Genomic DNA, 23,476 nt, shown 5'->3' with positions numbered 1-23,476 from the left:
TTCAGGTAAAATAACACTTATCTGTTGGAAAGAAGAGAGAAAATGTCATGGCCGTGACTCAGAGTACAAAAACTCTGCCTCCAAGGCAGCGAGATGAACAGTGGTAATTCAGAGCCTCAAACAACAATAACAGCGCTCTCCAGTTGGTGGATGAATAATACGATGCCAAGGCGAGGGACCATCCGGAGAGGAACGAGACAAAAAAGAGCACATGCAAATTAGGAAGTGCCCCAAAAGCTAAAAATATCCATTGTGTAACAGACTGCCCTGGAGTGCACATTTGAATTATTCTGTGACACCCTCTCTCTGGCTCTTGTCTCACTGAAACTTCCTAAGCTGGCTAGTCATTTGTCAACCTATCACGGCCCAGATCCATTGGGTTGTTGTTTATCTGGACCTGGCTGTCTATCTCTGCTCGGGCTCTGCGTTGGCTGTCAGGATTATCTCATGGCACTCTATAATTTGGTGTTCCACACTGACACACACTGAGCCCAGGGAAGCAGCGCTGGCATTACTCTGCCGAGGCTACGCCGAATGTGCCCACCTTCACTGTCCACTGTCCCAACACTCGTGTCCTCCAAATCTACTCTTTAAAAAAGGAGATGCCACTGGAGGAATTCCACAGAATAACATATTTTGGATGCCTGGAGATCATTCCAGTTCAAGAATCTGTGTTTAAAATATGAAAATGTAGACTTTCCCATAAAATACAGTAAAGTTGTTGCTCTAAGAGCAGTGATTATACCAATATTCTATATTCCATTTACTTCACTTCATTTCAAGCGTATTCTAGTTTGGAAGCATTCCAATAATTGTACAATATTTCAAAACATAAAATTTAAGACAACCATTTACTGGTTTAGTTTTATGGGGAATTCAACCAAAATATGCCCTATTTTTTGTGTCTCAGCTTGTCATTATTAGCATTGTCCCAGGTTAGCATTGTTAGTGGTACCAGTTGATAAAAACTAGTGGTGTCATTTGATTACAAAATTTAATCTGATTATTCACAAGAATATTCTGTGATTAACTGCAATTAATGACACTTGTTCTTCTTAAGATGCAATTTTTTTAGGGTGGATATTTAAATATATTTAAATAATGTAAGAAATGTAAAATTCAATAATATTTATATTAGTTAAGTCAATTAAAATACTAGTATGTTTTTGTATATTTGAGAGGAGATAAAACCAACGTGGGGCACTGGAATAAAGAATACATGATAAATTAGATAGAGGAAACTTTTTTTTTTACTTTATTGTAAACGTATTGTAAAACATGTTTTCACACCTGTAGTTGTTTTTTATGGTTTGGATCAGTTGATTTGATTTAATTTGGTTTCACACAGCTATAAACCTAAACGCATCAAAATGTGCGAGCACATAGTCTCTTATGATTGGTCGGAGCTGTCTGGCATGGGAGCAAGAAAGTACATATACTTTATTGAAAGGATTTTGTGTTCCAGCTGCGAGCAGTGAACGCTGCAAATATCTTGCTTTTAGAGAGTAAACAGCATGGAGCATCAGAGACAGCATTCGTTCATAGCAGTATATTATCTGGCTAATATATCAGAATAAACTGCGCCTTTTCAGCAGTTTAGCTCAATTAAAAAGAAGTATATGTGATAGTTAGGTCGGATCAAGACCAGACCACGTTTTCAACACAAGCACATGTGAGTGAAGGAATGTTAAATGCCTGAACAACTTTAATAATGGAATGTTCCATCTATCTGGAACCCAGAATCAAACCTCGATCCAACTCTCACAATTTACATCGCCTTGCCATGAGTATGGTGACCAGGGTTCAGCCTCACTCACAAGATAACACCTTACAATGTAAACAGGTGTGGGTGTTTCCAAGCCATCCCATGATGCAACAGATTAACAGTTTATAACCAAATTACTCACTGATCAATCCTGACTTAAAGCATTTTAATGTAGTAGTGCTTTGAGAATAGATGTAGGTTTGAAGAGCCTTTGCATTAATTGAAGGTTCTTCAGACCTTTTAAAATGCTCTCTACTGTATTATAGATATGATTCTTGTAAAAATAATCATTATGTTTGCTTTATTTCTAACTGAGACAGACAATCTCAGTTGACAACTGACGTTCAGACAGCTGGAACGATCAATATTCATCTGTGGGATGAAGAGATAAAAGATTCTTTACATTGAGCTTCAGGCCAAAAACTGCGCAACTTTCTCACTCATCTTTGGCCTGTGTTCCTTCAGACCAGACAACTGCATACAAAAAATTCAAGAGAGAGGAAAAAAAATAGCAGCAGAAAGTAGCAAGAAGTGAAGAGTTTGTTGACCATTATTGATTTGAGTGGGTTCAAACGATGGAAAAGAATCTCTGGAGCGTTCCATTAAAGCAGCCCCTGCAGTCGGCTCAGAGAAGAAATCACAGAAGGCGGATAAAGTGGCTACAGAACCAATATGAGTATACCTGAGTTCACCTGAAAATGGGCTGTTTTTTTTCCTTCTTTCCCCTCATGTGCTTGTGTGCAGGGTGGATTGGTAAAGTCACATGCCTGCCAGAATAGGCTAAGAAAACAATCATTTACCCTCCTCCCGTCATTCCCGTCTACCCCACGACGGGCTCGGCAGTCCTGATGAAGCAAGACGTTTGGCGAAAATCAGCTTTTTACAGGATTTTTCTGACGCAATTACAGAAGCGTTTGAAAGGTTTTGCAGCTCTCCAGCTTCTCCAGCGCTCAGTCAGGATGGCTGTCATCTCAAACTACCTATTTTGGCTTGAGCCCAGAATTTTTACAAGTGTTGATCTGTGCATTAAAGCCTGCGAGAGCACCTCAAGATAAATTGCTCAACATGGATGCTAACACGTTTGAACACAGAATGCGGTAAAATTGTGATTGGTAGCAGGACGTGTTACAAATCCACCCTGGTTCTAAATATTTAATAAAAAATCTAAATCATTCTCAGGAGCCTTAGAAACTCCTGATTTATGTATTTGAGAAGCTAACCAATAGCAGGCTAAAACATGAACGGCAAAGAAAAAGAAATTCTAACAGAGACAAAAGAATAATCCAAGGCACTGTCTATATTTAAGGGTATAAATATTTATTATTAATGTATTACATAGTATGGGTGTAGTATGGTTTTTATGCATTATGAATTATGAGATATATGCATGTGGTCTACAGCTTTTTGATTGGAAAAAGCGATTTCCATGTAGTGACGGATTTGTGCTCATTTATTTTCCATAGGAGTAAATGGGTTGCAAAAGTATTACATTTGTAACTATTGACTGTCAGCATGGGGTACCACAGTAACCAATTGGTAACACCTGAGCAACCACCTCGAATACTATAGCAAAGGCTTAGAAACCTCCTAGCAACCATATACTGTAGCAATCACCAAGCAACACCATGGTGACTTCCTGAAATAGTAGCAGTTACCTTGCTACACTGAGATTAACAACCCCAGAAGAACCACTTGAGATACCATAGTAACCACTTAGCATCACCACAGAAACAACTTTGTAACCATCTAGGAATGCCATAGCCATAATCACCACTTCAAAGCAACATCAAAGCAACATGCCAGCCACAAGGTCACCACCTAGGCAATGGGATACCGTAGCAACACCTTTACAGAACCATTGCAAGAACCCTAAATACAAGAGCCACCTCTTAGCAACAGCAATATTATCCATTTAGAACCATAGAACAATGACTTTGCAATTCCTAAGCAACCACCTGGGATATCATAGCAAGCAATTATCAACACCAGAGAAACCACCTTGCAACACCATAGCAACCACCTAGAATACCACAGCAAGCACTATGACAGGCACTTCTAGCATCTGCTTAGAAACACCATAGCAACCAACTGGGATCCTGAAGCAACCAGAGGGAACTCTCTTTACCTCTTTACAACTGATGCTCTCAAACACATTAAGAGGCGAGACATTCAACTAATTAACTCTTGAGAAGTTCAGCACAGCTGTTAACTGAAAGTTGATCATTCAGGTGACTCTACTTCATAAACCTAACAGAGAAAAATCCAGCCAAGATGTGCAAACCTGTCATCTAAGCTGGAGGTGCTACTTTGAAGAGTCTAAAATATAAAACATATTCTGATTCAACACTGTGTAATAAATAATTCCCTGTGTTTTTCTAATACAGTAGTTTGGATTAATTTAGTATTATTAATCTACAATGCAGAACATTTTTAAATAATTAAAATCCACTGAATTTAATGGGCTGCTACTTTATATTTTATACATCATACAGTCGTTCATCATGCACATAACTAAACAGTATCTTCTGTTGTTTGTTATAAATAGCAGTAGCTTGTTGTGAGGTGGTCTGCACATTGTTTCGTAACGTGAATGATGGACTCAGCCAGAGCGGGACAACAGGCAGACAGGCCCCGGGCTCTCGTCACCATTAGTTTTCCATTCCTGTTTCAGAGCTAATTAGAGTTTGACTCTGTTCACCTCCTGATAGGCAGTCGCGGTACGCCTCGCTCCAGCGCCTCTCTGACCACTGGCGCTTCACCACAAGTGTCGCATAAACAGATGTCTGGTGCAGCGTCGCTGTGTGGAACTGTGGCGGGCTGTCTGTGGTTGATAGAGCTGGAACTGAGAGCTGGAGCAGCGAGGGTCTTGTAGCTACGCTCTGTTTGACCTACTGAGGGGCCAAGAGCTGCCTTATGAATGTGTCAGCTATAACAAATGCGGGGAAGCAGATTGAAGTAAAGAAGAAGATGTCTACTTAAGTCTGGTACATATAGCAGGATAAAATCACCTTTAAGGTTCCTCCATAGTTTCCTTAAGGAACACTTGGCACAGGATAATTGATGTCGCACATCAGTCCACACTAGAGAAGTCGGACAGTTCTGGTGGAAACAGGAGAGTTGAGGTGTACATTGAATTCTGCCGTAATTTGGGCAGCCGTGGTTTTATGTTTTTTGGATACAATCCAGGTTAGCACCCGAACATCCCTTTCAGACAGCTTCCTCTTACAGCGTCCACAGTTAATCCTGTTGGAAGTGGTTAGTCCTTCTTGGTGGTATGCTGACATTACCCTGGATACCGTGGCTCTATGCACTTCAGTGTGTCATTTCACAAGGACACAATATGTTCCCCTATCCTACCTGTTCATTCGTGCTCGTCAGTAGACGTATCATGACCTAATTTCAAGATGGTGCTGCTCGGAGAACTACCTCAAGGTACTCAGTGTTTTTAAGAAATTATCTGTGTACTTTCAAAGCTCTGAGTGCCTTGTTTTAAATGTCCGGTCCCTCAGAATTTTGCCAATGAAGTTTGGAGCTACTTTGAGCTTGTTAATGGCGTAAAAAATAGTGATTTCATTGCTATGCCCCTATCTCTAGAATTGTAAGCTTGATCAGAGCATCGGCTAAACTGTAAATTGCACTGTATTTCAGGATGCTGAGGGACAAAGGTGGTGGAATATTCGATAAACGTTCATACTTGTTATAGTACTTGTTTCACTACAGCCCAAGTCCATTTCACACCAGAGTTTTTCTTTAATGAGATGGTTAGTTTTAAGCCTTGTTTAATTTTTTCAAGCTTTATAAATACCCTGGTTCCTCAAACCACCAGATTTTTAGCTGGTTACAGAGCTGTGTTTACAAGGTGTTGTTACTGGGTTCTGGCCAATGTTAAGGTTCCAAAACTTTTGCTACAGGACCAGAAGAAAATGAAATGTCACATTGATTCTGCTCAGGCAAATTTAAACCTATAGCCCACATCAGTTCATCGTTTATCATTTTGAGTGTAGAACTCTGTAGAACAGTTCAGTGTGCGAGTAGCGGCTCTGCGCTGGTAATGGGGAATATCATGCCGAGATCAGAATGAGGAGAATTGAGTCAGACAGCATCAGAAATTGTGGCCTGAGACTGAGGAGCGCTGTGATGATTGCCTTTTCATTCTTATGTAGATGATGTCTTGAAGGCAGTATACCTGCTACAGCCTCAGCGTTCTCGGCCCATTACAGCTTTAAACCCAGGAGTTTTTCATTTATTCTCTCTGCATATCGCCTGATAGTGCCTGCGCACGGAATAGGTTCATATTCATCGTTTCATACGGCTTTTATCACATTCCTTATGTTCATATTTTACATGGAGCTACTGATCTTCAACAAAAACATCAGAATATCCAGATTAGATAATGAATAAAAGCATGAATGAATTGATATGGATCCTGTTGGAGGTTCATCCACTGGCTGATCAGAAGAAATTCAGAAGTAGTTTTTGTACATAAAAAATGTAAGCATGCTTTGGTTTTTGCTGTAACACCTTGTAAAAATCAAATAATCTCAAATATTTGAGATTATTAATTTATACAGCTCTGGAAAAAAATTGAAAACCTCTGGAATATAATCAAGAGGAAGATGGAGGATTACAAGCCATCAAACCAAACTAAACTGCTTGAATCGTTGCACCAGGAGTGGCATAAAGTTATCCAAAAGCAGTGTGTAAGACTGGTGGAGAAGAACATGCCAAGATGTATGAAAACTGGGATTACTACGAGGGTTATTCCACCAAATATTGATTTCTGAACTAAAACTTTATGAAGATGAACTATTTTTATTTGCATTATTTAAGGTCTAAAAGCTCTGCATCTTTTTTTTTTTGTTGTTATTTCAGCCATTTCTCATTTTCTGCAAATAAATGCTCTAAATTACAATATTTTTATTTGGAATTTGGGAGAAATGCTGTCCGTAGTTTATAGAATAAAACAACAATGTTTATTTTATTTAAACATATGTGTATAAATAGCAAAATCAGAGAAACTGATTCAGAAACTGAAGTGGTCTCTTAATTGTTTCTGTCTCTGTCTTATTGTAAAGTAGTAACAAAAAAAACATTGTATGTCAAAAATGTCAGAAGGAATTTACAGAAGGAATCAGTGGACTTAAGTGGACTTTCAATGGACGTCAATGTAAAAAAAACTCTTATTTTGAAAATGAAACTCATGAACTCATTCTAAATAACAACCAATAAGATAAAAAACTATTTTTTTAAAAGTAAATGGCAAAAATGAAGATGCTGGAGAGTTTTTATCTACTCAATATTATTTTAATACATTGCCTATATAAGTACAATATGGATCACCTCTATAATTGAAAAACATATTTAAGATGTTACAGCTTTCTTTGTCTCTAGCCTTTCTGACCAGTTCAAACAAAACGTCCCTATTGTTGTTTCTCCCCAACATAAGCATGAGCAGCAGTGTGATATATGAGGCGTGTATATGATCAGAACTCTCCAGATCTCCCTGCCTGGTGATGAATAGCATCAATACCCGGCGTTATTGGAGAAGACACGGTCTGCACAGATCTCATCGCTTTTTTATTTATTTTATTTATTTTTTTTAAACCTCCTTCTCTGTCGGCTCTGTAAACTGATGGAGCTTTTCCAGAGATTCCCTACTGTTCGTTTCCTTCATTGTTGTTAGTCTCTAATCTCATATTTTTTTCTCATTTTCTTCATTTTCTTCATTTCTTTATTTCATTGTTTTTGGTTTTCTCGTCTCTCTTAATGCGCTTGTTCTTGTTCTCAAAGAACTTTGCACAGAAATGTATATGAAGGAAATGATTCAGCACTTTGACTGAGATTGGAATCCCAAAGCTGGTTCTGCCAGCACTTCAATTTCTTGAGTGCTTATGTAGAGAACGAGAGAAAAAGAGAGAGAAAGCGAGAGAAAGTGAGAGAGGGAGAATAGCATGAGTAAGATTAGAATCAGAGCTGAACTGTGTTAGATTACTTTGCGAGCCGCTGTGTGATGGAGGTGGGAGGAGAATTGGACAGAGGGAGAAAGGTTGAGGAGGCGTTGGAGGTCACGTCGCTGCAATCTGGACGCGAGCACCACCGCACAGTAGAACAACGCGCTCGCGCCCATTATTGCCGTTAATGTAGCGGTCATTCCTCGATAATGAGGAATATTCATCAATTGAACGTTGCCCTGACAAATGGCATCCATAAATAATAATGGCACATCTGTTGTGTCTGCTTTTCTGGGTAATGGCCACCCGCTTCATGACGAAGCTCTAAAAGTTGGCGCCGGGATCAGAATTTCCCCCCTTTATGGAGCAGGAAAAGCTCATTAATCCTGTACTGAAGCACTGTGGGAATTATTTGAGAGTTAATTGTGCAGCACGCGCCTTTTCATGCTCTGTAGCCAATTGATAGCTGTAAGGCCAGTTTTATAGGTTTTAAATTATAAGTAATTTCAGTTATTGATTTTAATGCGAGAGTGATCGTGATTTATGCTGATTGCCAAGTAAAAATAAGGGGCTAATGCTAAATGCTAAAGCTACAGTATGTGCTCGGATTCAAACAGGCTGGCCTCAAACTAATAAATAAATGATTGTCAGCAATGAACTGATATCATGTGCAATAATTTGATTTGATTTATTGCAATAAAATTTTGCTTTCCATTGAAAAAGATAGACAATCAAATCCTTTATGTTAATATAACTCACAATTGCAAACAAAGTTAAATCCCCCTTTCCTGGAGCAATCCTGATGAGGAAAACCTAAAATCATTTCAGTAAGTCTGAAATAGAGTGTTTTGTTTGTAAAGGAGGAATTCATCAAACAAACTGTATCACTTTCAGGGCCCTGTTTTAGCTATTGATAGGTGAGCCGTCAACCCTGCTCCATGCAGCTTGATTTAGGGCATGTCAGTGTGTCTTTGCTATCATAATGACAGGAGAAGTACAAGTAAAAGTGTACAAAAGGCATGTAATAATTATTTTGATTAATCATGGGTGTGTTGGGCTTAACATGCAACATGTAACCAATAAATCAGTGAGTCACTTGCCATTCCCTTTAAGAGCCAGGTGCACTCTCTACCTTTGGTGTATTGCTAATTCAGGGGCGCAGCCACATGGACGTGTCCAACTCTTCCCAGCAGAGAAAACGTACCCGCTCGTTCATTCTGTTGATTGTTGATGTGAATGTTTGCATAGCTGCCAACAGGCATGCACTATGGGTTTGTGCACTGCTGCGTGTCCGTGTGTGCATAACAAGCTGGGTGTACACATGTTGGGGATGAGCCTGTGTTAACAATTCAGTGCCAAGATTGCAAAGATGAACATCTGAAGGTTGATGTCTGTCTTGGTTGTTTTCGGTCAGTGGTGCACCTGTGTTTTCCATTGCCAAGATAGCAATACTCCAGTAATTTACCTGAACACACCTCACTTCAAGACCACCACACCTATCGGCGTAGATATATCACAAGCACTGTTGCTGTTTAAACGACGCAGATGCAAGGTGTGAAAATAGACTGTTGCTGGGGTGTAAGATAGCAATGAGCATCACAACACACCTTGCACAGGGTGTAAGATAGGGCCCTAAAGAAGGGAAATTATGGAATCATTTTTTATAGGTCTATGAGATTACTGGTGACACAATCAAATCACAACCAGCTGGGATGTTAAAAATATATATATTTTTATTAAAGTTTCCTAATTCATCTTTCTTTGGAAATTAGGACAAAATACTTTTATTCTATATAAGTTAAGTAATTCTGAAAAAGTGGCAAACTTAAAGAAAACCTATGAAGCAAATGTGTTTTTTGCTAAAGTTTTTTAAAAACTTATTACTTAAAAAAAGTGAATCCCTGCTGCACAGACTACCTGTTAGATCTGTTCAATTCTGTAGAACTTTCCAGATAAAAGTGAAGAAAGTTGTTGGAACACATAAATTGCTTATTTTCCCTCGTTTTTAATGTTTTTTCCCTCTCTCTCCCTTCTCTTGTAGTGGCGAACATCCTCTGGAGAGAAGAAGGTGGGTAATGTTCTCATTTTTCTCAGGCTTGACTATTCAGTGACTGATGGGATTTGGTTGAGTGTTTATTGTACTCAGATCTGTTTCTCTTGTATTGTGTTTTCTAGTCTATATTGTTTACAGCTTTTTGTTTGACCGAGTGCTTTGTTAAGTCAACCCTGCTGGCCAGCATTCACTGAGCGTATCTCTCTCGCGCTCTGCAGGTCTGGGGATCGGTAATATGTTCTACGTTTTTTACGAGGACGGCATCAAAGTCATCCAGCCGGTGGCCTGCGAGATCCAGCGGCACATCAAACCCAGCGAGAAGCTCCTGGGCCTGCAGGTGAGCGGCCTCATAAAGCATTATTAAATCACCTCGCCGCACTAAAAGCCTCCTGTTTCACCCGGGGTTTGGGATCGTCCGTGAATAAGTCATGTTTATGAGGGATGTTTGCCCAAACAGTTGGAAGAAAACAAGCTCAACTTTCATTCCACCAAATATTTGTTTTAGATTTTGTATAGAATTATTTATAAGCTCAGTATGATTGAGCTGGATGGATTATGACCTAGCTCAAGTTCAAGTTCATTAATAATACATTAATATGTACACACTTATCGGATAACCAAAGCTAAAGTCAGCATTCATGTGGATAAAGGAAAATTTTCCAGACCTGAAATTATTTATTATGTTCTTCTTCGCCAATTAGCTCATGAAATATTTATAACTTAATAAATACATTTGCTGTCACTAATAGCAGTTCAGAATGCTTGGCTTTAGTAATACTAGAACAATTTTTTAAGCGATTCAGGCAGAGGTGGGTAGGGTAGCCGAAAACAGAATGTACTGAAGTAAAAGTACTTTAAAATAACACTTACGCAAGTAGAAGAAAATTAGTCATTTAAAATACTACTTAAGGAAAAGTAAGAAAGTATTTATTAAAAAATCCCAAACTGATTTAATAATCATAATAGAGTTGCATTATTACAGCTTTATTTAGGTTTTTGCACCAGGTCATCACTGACAAGGTTATGGGTTTAATAGCCTGGTTTAGCAGGCCGCCACTCTGGGCATGCATACCATATATATATCTCCCTGTGTGTGTGTGTCTTCTGTGTGTGTGTATGTGTGTATTTACTGCTCATATGGGTTAAAGGCAGATGATAATTTCCATCTGTGCCCAGAACAAGCATTAACTTATTTGCAATACTTTAGATTATTCAGAAATCATATTTTCCTGTCATGCATGCATCAACAGGGTGAACAATTTTACTGAAAGTTAGCATAGGCTGGTGGATATAAGAGAAGAAATTGTAGAGTTGAATCTCAAAACTCAAGACTCCCAGAATTATCAGAATTGCTGCACCTGTGCAGCACCCTATATAAACCTCAGTCAAACCAGACCTCACTGTTGCGCCTTTGTAGAGGGGTGACTGTTGGCAGAGGGTATAAGAAAAGAAAAAATAAGATAAGTAAGAAAACAAAAGAAACAAAAAAAAAGATCTCAAAAGAAAGCAAAAAAAAAGATCTCAAAAAGAAGTGATGGTAACACTTAAGGATATGTTACATTAAAGGTACATCGATTAACAGTATTCAAGGCACAATGTCTTAACTAATTATTAATTGAAACTAGTTAAGACATTATTAATCATTAGAATGCTTTCAGTAATGTCTCTAATCATTATTTTTAAAGCATACAAATTTAGTACTGTCTAATAATAGCATAACCAGTGTCAATTAATAATTTGTTGAGACATTACAGTTTATTCCTATGAATATTTATATTATTATACAAATTTTAAACCTATTGAAATTTGTTACCAATAAAATGTGACAAAAATGTTATTATTACACTTAAAATAATTCATACTTCATAATTAAAACCCTCCACCCCCACACATCAAATAAAGCTATATAAAATGTAAAACGTTCTTTTAAGGTTATCTTTTGTCTATATGTGTAATAATGTGTTATTTAGTTATAGTACATCTTGAAAAATGTATTGTTACACAGGTTTTGCATAACATTTATAGAACTACTCTACTTAAATTGAAGCAGTTGTATAGAATCACTCATAATCATTCTGTGTCCAGTTCACGCTGAGCAGTGCATTTATTAATAATACATTAATATGTTCACTCTTATTGGATAACCCAAGCTAAAGTTAGCTTCTCTGTATGTAAACGAACGTTTCCCAGACCTGAAATAATTTATGATTGTTTGTTTTTCCCACAATCAGTTTTGCCAATTAAATCCTGAAATATTCATAAGTATTTGCTGAGTTTAGAAGGCTTGGCTTTAATAACACTAGAGCGATTTCAGACGTTCAGGGCCAGATGTGCTCATGTGTGAAAGCGTAGTGCAGAGTGTGCCCTGACTCGGCCTCAGCATGAATCTGCAGCGCATCTGAAATTAATATTCAGTTTACTCAGGCTTACTAATCACGCAAATTGTGCATAAGACTGCTCATTAACGGCGTTACGTCTGAGACCCGGCGTTTAAAAGCCCAGAGAAGGAATAGAGCCGTCAACAAGCTCCGGAGCAGAGCGAGTTTTACTGATGTTCCCCATTAACACGTTCATTATCACAGCTTTAAATTCCAAATAGAACTGGAGAAATAATCAGATAGAGGGTCGGTGTAGGTCCAAAAAAGTGCTGCAATGAGAATTCCACAGTTTTAGGAGTAAATAATACTTTATCTTTTTAAATCTTTTAGTATATATCACTTCAGCATGCTTTTAAAGATTGTGCCCATGAAATCTTTGGGCCCTATTTTAGCAATCTATAGTGCACCAATCAGTTGCACTTTTCTGTGTCTTTGGTATCACAAGGGTACAAAAAGTATGCATTGTGCAGCTCGAAACTCGCAAAAGCCATGTACTAACTCTCGAAATAATCATGGGTGTGTTTTGGACGTAACGTAAAATAAGCCAATCAGTGTGCCAGTCGTCTTTCCCTTTATGAAGCAGGTGAGCTCTGACTTTGGCACATTTCTATCTTAAGAGTGCTGCGCTTTGTGTGTCTCAGCAGAGGATATTGACCTGCATGTTCACGCTGTAAATATACGCCAGCAGCTCATTTAAGGGAAGAGTAATATTATTTTATTCTTTATTCTGTTTATTGTTGATGTAAAAGCTGAGTTTGCAACACTAATTAACTGACTTTTTAGTTTTACTTTCAAATCATGGAAACAGCACCAAAACCTCAACCTGTCCTTTATATTTAACAATACTTGATTAACTTTACAGGTCCTTATTTATTTTAAGTTGATTTAACTGAACTGAGTTTTAGATTATACTTGTAGCCTTGCTCTGAACTTAGCTCCCTGCACTGTAAAAGAGAGAGGCGGAGCACATTTAGACTGATTAAGATGGTGGTTATAGAGTGTTTTATACCATTGCATTGCTGTTTGAACTACACTTGATCCGACCTTATTTAGTAAAACATTTTTTTTTAACAAAACAGAGGCAATGCCACACTCCGCCATGCCGTGCGTGCATCATTTTAGAGCGCTGAACAAGACTTTAATTAATGAATTAATATATTTTATTAATAATACTAATACTAATACTAATACTACTACTACTAATAATAATAATAATAATAATAATAATAATAATAATAATATGAAATATGCCAAATATAAACATGAATTTCAGTTAAATAATAGCAAAGTGGCATAAAATAAATTCATGTTCAGTCTAAATGCTTTTTTCTTTTACACTTTTATTTTCAAAACTGCAGGATATAAGAGAGAGAATAAGTAAGAACGAGCATCTGTCAAATTCTCACAGAGCAGAATGATTATATCTGCTATATTAAGCTACAGTTATTAAGTCTGTGTAGTGAACATAAATATAATAACATAATACATAATATAAATCCTTCTAAATGTCAGAAAACAATATAACTAATAAAAACTCATAGTTACTGTGCTGATTTTTAAGTATATTTTATTTTTATAGTTGACTGCTGAAGGCTCTAGGTGAGATGTTTTTTGCTGTGGTAAAGAAGTGATGGTATGTGGTGTTGTCCTGGCTTTAATCAGTCAGTGGCGCACCTGTGTTTTTGCAACCAAGAAAAAACATGCCAGAAATTTACCTGAGCACACGTCACGTCCAGAGCACCATGCCCATCAGTGTAGATTTATTCCTAAACTCCAACACTATGTTAAGGACACGTGTGCAAGGCGTGAAAATAGACTGTTGATGGGGTGTAAGATAGCAACGTGCATCGCTATGCGCCTTGTGCAGAGTGCACGATAAGGTCAATTTTAATTGTCCTCATTATTGGAGGGATACTTTACCCCTAAACATTACTAAAAATCCTAATTTTAATTGTAATATTTTTTTATTATTATTGAATGTGACAAAAAACTGTCAAAATATAATTTTAGGTAGACCTCCAGTCAGAAGTATATACACACAGAAACGCGAGCTTCTGGCCTGTCATCTCTCCTATATTTCAACTCCATCTAATTAGCGCTGAGCTTCCTCTGAACCGGGAGGCTGGAAGCTCCCATGAGGCAGTGATGTGATGAATCTGGATCTCAGTTTTGATATAAACGAATTTCCTAACCACCCCTTCAGTGTTTCTCATCTCGGGGGTGGCTGATAGATGACTGGGAGATTTACACATGTTCTTAAATGAGCGTTTTCTCCTCGTCTGGCTGTTTGATGGTACGGTCGCTCGGGCCGCTGATGAGGCAGCAGCATTAGTGTGGAGCTCCTGTGTGTGTGTGTGTGTGGTTGTGTGAGAGAGTGTGTGTGAATGCAGAGTCTGACTCTCAGCCTCCCGAGAGATTCAGGCTTTATTAGAACATCAGTCACACGTCAGGCCGTAATGGCACGCCTCAACACAAACGCTGTCTGGGGAGGAACGTTAAAGGAAACTGACGACAGCATTTCTCTACACGACTCTGCTTATAGACCACCACCCTGATGCTTCCTGACTCTGCTTCGTACATTCAAATTCACATGCAGTAATATAGATCAAAAATATGATGATCTATTCATTATTGTTAACAGCAATACACAGTGAGAATGAGTGAGAATTTGTGTTATTTAACTCATATACATTAAAATATATATTAAAATATATGTTACTATTAGGTAATATTACCATTTTGATATACCATTTAATGTAGCATTTGTAAAGATTTGATCATGTCAAAAAACTTGAGTTAAAAAAATATATATATCGTTATTTTCTTGTCGATTTCACCTTTTATACTCACTCATGAACACAATTCACATCTCAAAAATATGTTTATAATCTATATAGTCTATAATCATGCTTTTATCTTACATATACAATATATACAACAAACTAAACACATTTTCATATACCCATGCTCATGAGGAACATTGATATTTCTGTATCTCGCTTTATCACCTTTGGTTGTAATATTTCACTCCATTTTGGAAAAGCACTTCAGTTTAGCACTCCACTCCAGTTTAGACGGACAGGTCCATTTAAAAACAGGCCTGCTTAGGCACTTAATACATACAGTACCAGTCAAAAGACTGAAAACACCTTTTAATGTTCTGCATTGAAGATTCTTAATAAAACATATGGAATTATTTAGTAAACAAAAATGTTAAACAAAGCAGAATATCTTTTAGATTTTTGATTTAGATGACAGCTTTGCACATTTTGACTGGATTTTCTCAGTCAGATTTATGATGTAGAGCCACCTGGAATTCAGGCTTTCTTTTAGGTTTGTCATACTTATTTACAAGTAAACAAACAAACAAAAACTAAACTCAAAACAAGATACATTAAAAGACAGGACTACTGGAATTGACATAGAATAAACTACAAAACATAAAACAAAAACCAGCAACCTGACAGCATCAAACACACACACAAGACCAGACCACCACATGCTCAAACACAGGGGCTTAAATACACACAAGGGGAATGGGAAACACCTGCGACCACTGATGAGGAGGCGGAGCTACGAATAGAAACAGGTGGAAGCACTAAAGACATGGGCGAAGACAAGGTGAGAGTCATGTGCTCTCAGCACATGGCTTTGGAAACAAACAAAGGAAGGGAAAAACAAGGAGGCTGATGAGGGACAGGGCAAGGACATGACACTTTCAGTTAACAGCTGTGCTGAACTTGTCAAGAGTTTAGAGTTAATTTATTGAATTTTTTGCCTCTTAATGTGTTTAAGAGCATCAGTTTTAAAGTTGTAAAGGAGGTAGAGTTGGTATAATACAGTGAATATATTTGAGTAATGTTTTAATCCATAATATGGCAAGAACTACTCGAGTAAGTAAAGAAAAAAATACTTGAGGTGAAAAATGAAGGTCAGTCAATCTGAAACATTTTAAGAACTTTTTTAAGAAATTTGTGTAGTCGCGTATAAGTCAAGTGCAGTCGTACACAAGTGTAGATATACACAATTCAAGTGCAGTGTCAAAGACCATCAGTAACATCATGATGAAACTGGCTCTCATCAGGACCGCACAGGGAAGGAAGACCAAAAGGTTCCTATTTTGCTCAAGATAAGATCATCAGAGTTACCAGCCTCTGTAACAGCTTCTTCCACCAGGCAGTCAGACTCCTCAACACACAGAGACAGAGCTGAACCCCACCCCACCCACCACACACCCAACAACACACTCACACAAAGACTGAACTTCACCTTCAAACACCCACTCAGCACACAGAGACTGAAATGTCTTTATTCCTATCAGCAATATTTGCTGCTACTCTCATCAACTCTCTACCTCAGTAACAGCTGTGATTATATATGTTCTATATGTTACAGTATGTTACACATCTCTGCACCTTATCCTCACTATACAGTTTACTATACCGTATCTGTACGGCACTGTCCTGTCTTTAAATTGTCTTGGCCTTTGTATTTATTGGATTTATTGTTATTTAGTGTTTTATAGTTTATGTCGTCACTCCTGCACTTTATGTTGTCTATTGCTTGTTGTTCCATGTTGCACCATGGTTCCGGAGGAACGTAATTTCATTACACTGTGTACCTGTACTCAGATGTATTGACAACAAAAGCCTCTTGACTTATCTTGACTTGACTTAAAGCTCTGTTTCCATTTATTTCAGTATGATCGCATACATCAGAGGCACATATCCATAGACGTTTAATAGCGGAAACACACTGGAAACAGTGAGCCGGGTCCTGTGAGCACTTTCCACTTCATATGAATAGGAACAGCCAGGCTTTCTTACAGCAATTATCAGGCGTTTAGCCGGAGCGGTGGCATGCAGGTGGGCAGTGAGTAATTGCGAGGGCAGTGTTCATTGGCAGCCCCGTCTCTATGGCGGCAGACGCGGCGGGAGTGTTACTGAGTGGTCTGCGGGCCGCGGGCAGTCTGCTCCTGTGCTAAAGAGGTGAGAACTCATTCATCTGATGACCACAGAGGAGCTTGAAGGAGCGCCCGTCTCCTGTGGCAACCGGCTCGCTCGAGTGCTATCAGGCCCGGAGTTAATCTTCGAAGCCTCAGCTTGAAACAATGGTACTTGTTATCTCGGGTCAAATGCGGAGCCCGCGGGGCGGCGGAGAGTCCACTCGGAGGAACGGGGCTGATTTGCAGCAGAGTGTTGTTCAGTAATCATATTAACTCAGCAGAAGGGAAAGCAGCGGGACTGCTCTCAGGTCAGATTGGGACAAATCAGTAACTCAGATTGTGCTAAGTGTTGATTAAATGACCCCGTTGGTCTTTATTGGTTGGGTAAATGCTCCATTTTTACATGAACACATAAAAGATCACAACTAAATTTCAGGATTAAAAATCAGAGGTCAAAATAATGTTATTGTTAAAAAAAAATGATTATTGTATTTATTACCATTATACTATATATATATTATTTTCTTACCACCACTACTTCAACTAAAGTATTTTTCACACTATGAGGGCCCTAAATATTTATATATGGGAGATGATTGATGGAACTGCGTTTTTTTTTTTTTATTCTTAAGATGTTGTGATGGTAGTGGGCTGCTGTAGGAAAAAGTCCAGGGCCGAATTTAGTTCCCAGTCCAGCCCTGATAATGCTTGTCATGCTGGTTGACCAGTTTAGCTCTTGACCAGCATAGAGAGGGGTTTTTTTTATTTAAATTTGATGGTTTAGCTCCTCAATAAGCACAATCAGCCTGACAAAATTAGACAATCAGTATGACCAAGCTTGTTGACCAGCAAGACCAAGCTTTTCCAGCACCTTGACCATCAAAGACCAGCTTAGACTATCTGAAACCAGCGAGCAGTCAAATCTGGTCTTGAGTCTCGGGGTTCCCAGTGTGGCGATCATGTTTGTAGACCAGCTAAACCATCAAACTCCAAGAAAACCATGCATTATGCTGGTCAAGGGCAAAGCTAGCTGGTTAACCACTTTAACCAATCCAACCAAGTAAAGCAGGCCATCCTGATTTCTGTTTTCTTTTCAGCAGGGTATTCACCCCCAAGTTCAAGTAGCAGATGCTGCAGTATATTCCTCTATATCAGCTCATTTAAAAAAGCGCAACCACAGAACAGGGCTGCAAATTTAAAATCCGAACATGTGGCTTATAGTCCCACTGCAACTCAGGCCTTAACACTCACTTCAGCTAAACCCACAGAGGCCAGGGGGAGATAGAGGGTCTAAAAGTACACCATATGTTTCACAGAGATACTCACCGAGAGCTTCTTTCTCATCACCAGAGAGTTCCTTGCCTCGATTTTCAATGAAGCCTTAAACTTGTGGTAAATTACAATGACGTTCTCTGTCTTTCTGTATTTTTGTTTAAAGGAGGAGGTGTGCCCGAAAGTGGAGGGGGAGGACATACAGAAGTGCGTGTGGACGTCGGCGGTGAACGTGAAGGATAGGTTCATCTACGCCACCCAGCCGCTGCTGAACAGAGTGCTGATTGTAGACATCCAGTCTCAGAAAGCTGTTCAAGTAAGTTGTAGTGGGAGAAACAAGGTCAGTATGGTTGTGAATCTGAGCTTAGGGACCTTTCCTGATGGAGCACTACCAATGTGAGTAAACGGGTGGAATGAGGGATGTAAAAACAATAAATAGAGGAGTGCAGGTTAGTGTAGATGTGATCTGTTAATTATTTACCAGCCCTGATGAAGTACATCAAGAATAATGACTGTTAGGACACAAAAACTCTATGGCTTGGGCAGGTGTGAAAATATTGTAAATGTGTGTGAATGTGGAACAGGTTAGTTTAAAAACAGGCAACAGGTACCAGTATTGAACCAGTACCAGTTTGAAAACACCTTAAATTCAATGTTTTTTCATTATTTAAAATGTTATGCATTGTAGATTACTACTAAAGTCATCCACACTATGAAAAAAAAAACATATGGAATTATTCAGTAACAAAAAATGTTGAACAAACCAGAAAATGTTTCATATTTTTGATTTAGATGACAGCTTTGCGCATCTTGGCTGTATTTTCTCAGTCAGATTTATGAGGTAGAGTCACCTAGAATGTTCAGCTTTCAGTTAACAGCTGTGCTGAAATTTCTTGCCTCTTAATGTGTTTGAGAGCATCAGTTATAAAGTTGTAAAGGAGGTAGAGTTGGTGTAATACAGTGAATAGCTCTATTTAAGTAATGTTTTAATCCATACTATGGCAAGAATTACTCAAGTAAGCAAAGAAAAAAAATACTTTAAGAAATTAAGAACTTTTTTTCGTACATAAGTGTAGTTATACACGATTCAAGTGCAGTGGCCAAGACCACCAGAAACATGATGATAAAACTGGCTCTCATCAGAACCGCCCAGGATAGGAGGACCAAAAGGTTCCTCTGCTACATAGGATAAGATCATCAGCGTTACCAACCCCAGAAACCGCAAGTTAATAGCACCCCAGATAAGAGCATCTAAATGCTTCAATTCAGGTTTTTTTTTTGGTTTGTTTAACACTTTAAATTTACTACATCATTTCTTATAAGTTCCTTTATAGGATGGATGCCTTTAGTATTCGTTTTTAATGTAGGTAAAAATTCTACTTTGACTGGTACTAGTTAGTGTAGATGTGGTCTGTAGCTTATTTTCCTGCTCTGATGAAATACATCAAGACTAATGGCTGTCAGGACACAAAAGCTCTATGGCTTGGGCAGGTGTGAAAATACTGTAAATGTGTGTGAATGTGAGGAACAAGAGATGAAAAAAAATTATAAACAGATAAGTGTGGGTCAGTATGGCTGTGGAACTTAGAACTTGCAGAGTTTCCCTAGAACTGTGGATGAGATAAGATAAGACTAAATAAGAGTAAAAACTCTAAAAACTAAAGACTCTCTGAGGAATGTTTCCAGCACCTTGTTGTACTGTATCTATGCCACAAAAGATTAAGGCAGTTCTGAAGGCAAAAGGGGGTCCTCCAACCTGATACTAGCAAGGTGTGAGTGTTCAATAGAAATATTGAGATTTAATTTAATTTCTCTTCTTTCTGATTTCATGTTTCGAGTGTGATTTTTATATTGTTTCTTGCAACAGGTGAGTTTAAATGAGTTAATAAGTTATTTTCCCACGACTAAAAAAAAAGGTACAATATGGAACATCCCTCATGTCTGATCGAAAACCTGCACACAAACATGCCTCACACAATCATACGGAACGATTTGAAGTCGAAATGGCATTGAAGAATAATTGCTAAAGCAACGCACCGCCGTAACTATTTCCGTGAAGAGTATTCTGGGAGCGCACTTCTGACTTTTCCTCTGATTTGTCTAATGAAGCTGTGGTGCGAAGTGGTCCGCCGACACTAGAAGCAGCCTCGGCTTGCATAATTCATGCACTGAGAGACTTTAAGTATACACTTGTTGCTACACATCATTCCGTATGTTTCTCAGACATATCGGAGCATCTAATGAGCTCGTTTCGGCGTAACTCCGCTCCTCGTGCCACGCAGGGCAATTTGTACTGATTCTTATAAATGCGAAAGGGCTTCATTTCCATCGTAATCAAGCTGCGCTCTATTCTCTGCACCGCTGTGATCCATCAAACGTCCCTCAGCCCTCAGCCAGGCTCAATGCAACAACTTGTCCGAGTTGAACTCGGCGGCCACCAGCTTGACTGAACGCATGCTTCGGTTATCTTTCCCAGAATCCGTCCTTTTTGCAGAGTTCAGCTTTGTGTTCAAACTATGGTACACTAATCTAAAATGTTCTTTTATGAGATGTAACAGAGTCAGACTGACTGCTCCAAGCCTGCATCGTGGTCTTTGTGGGACGGCAATGCTTTCTTCTTTTCCCTTCCCTCATTTCTTACAACACAAACAGACCCGTGTATTGGAGGCCCAGAGCTCCAGCCTTTGTGCCTTTGTGAGCTTGTTTTGCACTTAGACATGGTTGTACTGGGCTGAGAGATCTGTTTGCTGTCTTTTCTGAGTGCCTCTTTGCATCCATGTCTATTGATGCCTATATTGGCACAGTGGGTGGCTTCCAAGCTCAAGAGAGACTCTGCTAGGAGCTAATGCCTAGCTACATTTAGCATACTGCAGAGCATGGCAAGGCTATCATTGTGCTACATAGAGTGTTGGCACCTTAATTTTTTGATTGAGACCACTTCAGTTTCTGAATCAGTTTCTCTGATTTTGCTATTTATAGATATATGTTTGAATAAAATTAACATTGTTGTCAACATTTCTCCCAAATTCCAAACAAGAATATTGTCATTTAGAGCATTTATTTGCAGAAAATGAGAAATGGCTGAAAAAAACAAAACAGATGCTCAAATAATGCAAAGAAAACAAGTTCATATTCATATTCAAGTTTTAAGAGTCCCAAAATCAATATTTGTTGGAATAACACTGTTTTTTAATCACAGTTTTCATGCATCTTGGCACGTTCTCCTCCACCAGTCTTACACACTGCTTTTGGATAACTTTATGCCTTTACTCCTGGTGCAAAAATTCAAGCATTTTAGCTTGGTTTGATGGCTTGTGATGATCCATCTTCCTCTTGATTATATTTCAGAGGTTTTCAATTTGGTAAAATCAAAAAATAAAAACTCATGATATTTTAGTGATCTCTTTATTCCCAGAGCTGTACACATGTTTATTTCCCTTGTGTAAATCAGACAAAATTATTGTCACCCTCAATCTCTTCCTATAACCATCAACAAGCTTCTTACTTCTCTCAACTGCAAACTTGTCTGGGTCTCTCATATTTGAAAGGTGTCTTCTCTCAACAGCAATTTTAAGATCCTTCTACAGGTCTCCAATGAAATTTAGCTCCAGACTCATTGCTACTCATTTCAGAACTCTCCAGAACTTTGTTTCTATCCATCTCTGGGTGCTTTGTGAAGTATGTTTGGGATCATTGTCCTGCTGAAAGACCCATGACCCACCCATTGCGATCTAAAATCCTTTGGCAACCTTCAGATATCGTGATGCTTTGCACACAGTCAAGGCCTCCAGTCCCAGAGACAGCATAACAACCCCAAAACATCCACTAGTATCAACCTCCACCATATTTGACTGTAGGTCTGCTTTCGGTAAACAGTAGAATGATTTGCTTTACCATAAACCTCTATCTTAGTCTCATCTGTACACAACACTTTCTCCCCAAAGAAAACACTCACAAACATTTAGGCAAACTGCAGTCTAGCTCTCTCACATCTCTGTTTCTTAGCAGGGGGGGTCCTCCTGGGTCTCCTGCCATAGCATATCATTAAATTTCAATGTCAACGCATATTTTGCACTTAACTGATGCACCCTGGGCCTGAAGATATTATGAATTTCTTTACATCTTTGGAATCAATTTTTCTCTTCCAATCCACGTCCAGGGAGGTTAGTTACAGTGCCATGGGTTTTAAAGTTCTTATCATAGTCAAGAGAATACCAAGATTGACAAGAGGTAACCTTGAGATTGCTGATATTTTTTCCCATAATTTTGGTCCTCAGGTCTCTCAGTTCTTTTTTTCCTCTTTCTCTTCTGTTTTTGTTTATATTGCAAAAACTCAGAGTCAAGTTCTTTTGCTTTTCTATGGTTTCAGGTGTGATTTTTTTTTTTTTCGTATTGCCCACACAAAGTTATTTACCCACAATTTTGAAGGTGCCAATCATTTTGTCCTGCCCGTTTTTGGAGTTTTGAGAGAAATTGTATCAATTTTGGCATTTTTTTTTCTCTGCTTTGTGTGTTTTTCCAATACACACAAAGAGACCACAATTGACAAAGACAAGATAAATGCAGGGGTGGATTTTACCACCACACAAACCATGCAATTGCTTGGGGCCCCAGGAATCAGGGGGCCCCCTGCTGGCCAAAAGGTTGGCAAAAAAAAACTGCGCAAGTTAAGCTAGGTTAAGTAAGTAGCTTCGGTGCAATCATCGGCCTTGTCCCAGTGGTGCCCAAAAAGAAAGAAAATTAAGGAAAGGAGGTTCAGCACAGAAAACTTGCCAAAGCTCACCAATTTTTTTATTCATTTGATCAGGGGCCCCGGAAAAAAACATTGCTTGGGGCCCCAGAACTTCCAAATCCGCCCCTGGATAAATGACCCTATTTTAGTGATCTATAGCGCACCAGGCAATTGCAGATCACGCAGCTTGATTTAGGGCGTGTCAATATGTTTTTGGTATCATGAGTATGCAAAAAAAATCTGATTTACACAGCTCGAAACATGCAAAACGATATGTACAAATTCTCTTAATTAATCATGGATGATATTAACATGATATAACAACATGAGATAAGTCGCTCTCTGACTTTGCCGCATTCGTATCTTAACAGAGCAGCGCT

At 38.7% G+C, this 23,476-nt stretch overlaps 1 protein-coding gene across 4 annotated transcripts in view; it reads left to right on the top strand.

The window, feature by feature from the left end:
• The window catches only part of fstl5 (follistatin-like 5), a 274,862-nt gene that overhangs the window by 224,693 nt on the left and 26,693 nt on the right, over positions 1 to 23,476 (top strand). For all 4 annotated transcript variants that reach the window (XM_049483812.1, XM_049483813.1, XM_049483811.1 and 1 more), the window contains 3 exons: positions 9,758 to 9,784; positions 9,988 to 10,106; positions 18,531 to 18,680. In XM_049483812.1, coding sequence (XP_049339769.1) covers positions 9,758 to 9,784; positions 9,988 to 10,106; positions 18,531 to 18,680 — 296 coding nt within the window. The remainder of the gene's footprint in view (positions 1 to 9,757; positions 9,785 to 9,987; positions 10,107 to 18,530; positions 18,681 to 23,476) is intronic.

Source organism: Astyanax mexicanus, chromosome 10 (genome assembly GCF_023375975.1).
Source record: "Astyanax mexicanus isolate ESR-SI-001 chromosome 10, AstMex3_surface, whole genome shotgun sequence".
Classification (NCBI taxonomy): domain Eukaryota; kingdom Metazoa; phylum Chordata; class Actinopteri; order Characiformes; family Acestrorhamphidae; genus Astyanax; species Astyanax mexicanus.
Note: the sequence above shows the minus strand (reverse complement) of the source record. Positions and strands in the feature narration are given on the sequence as shown.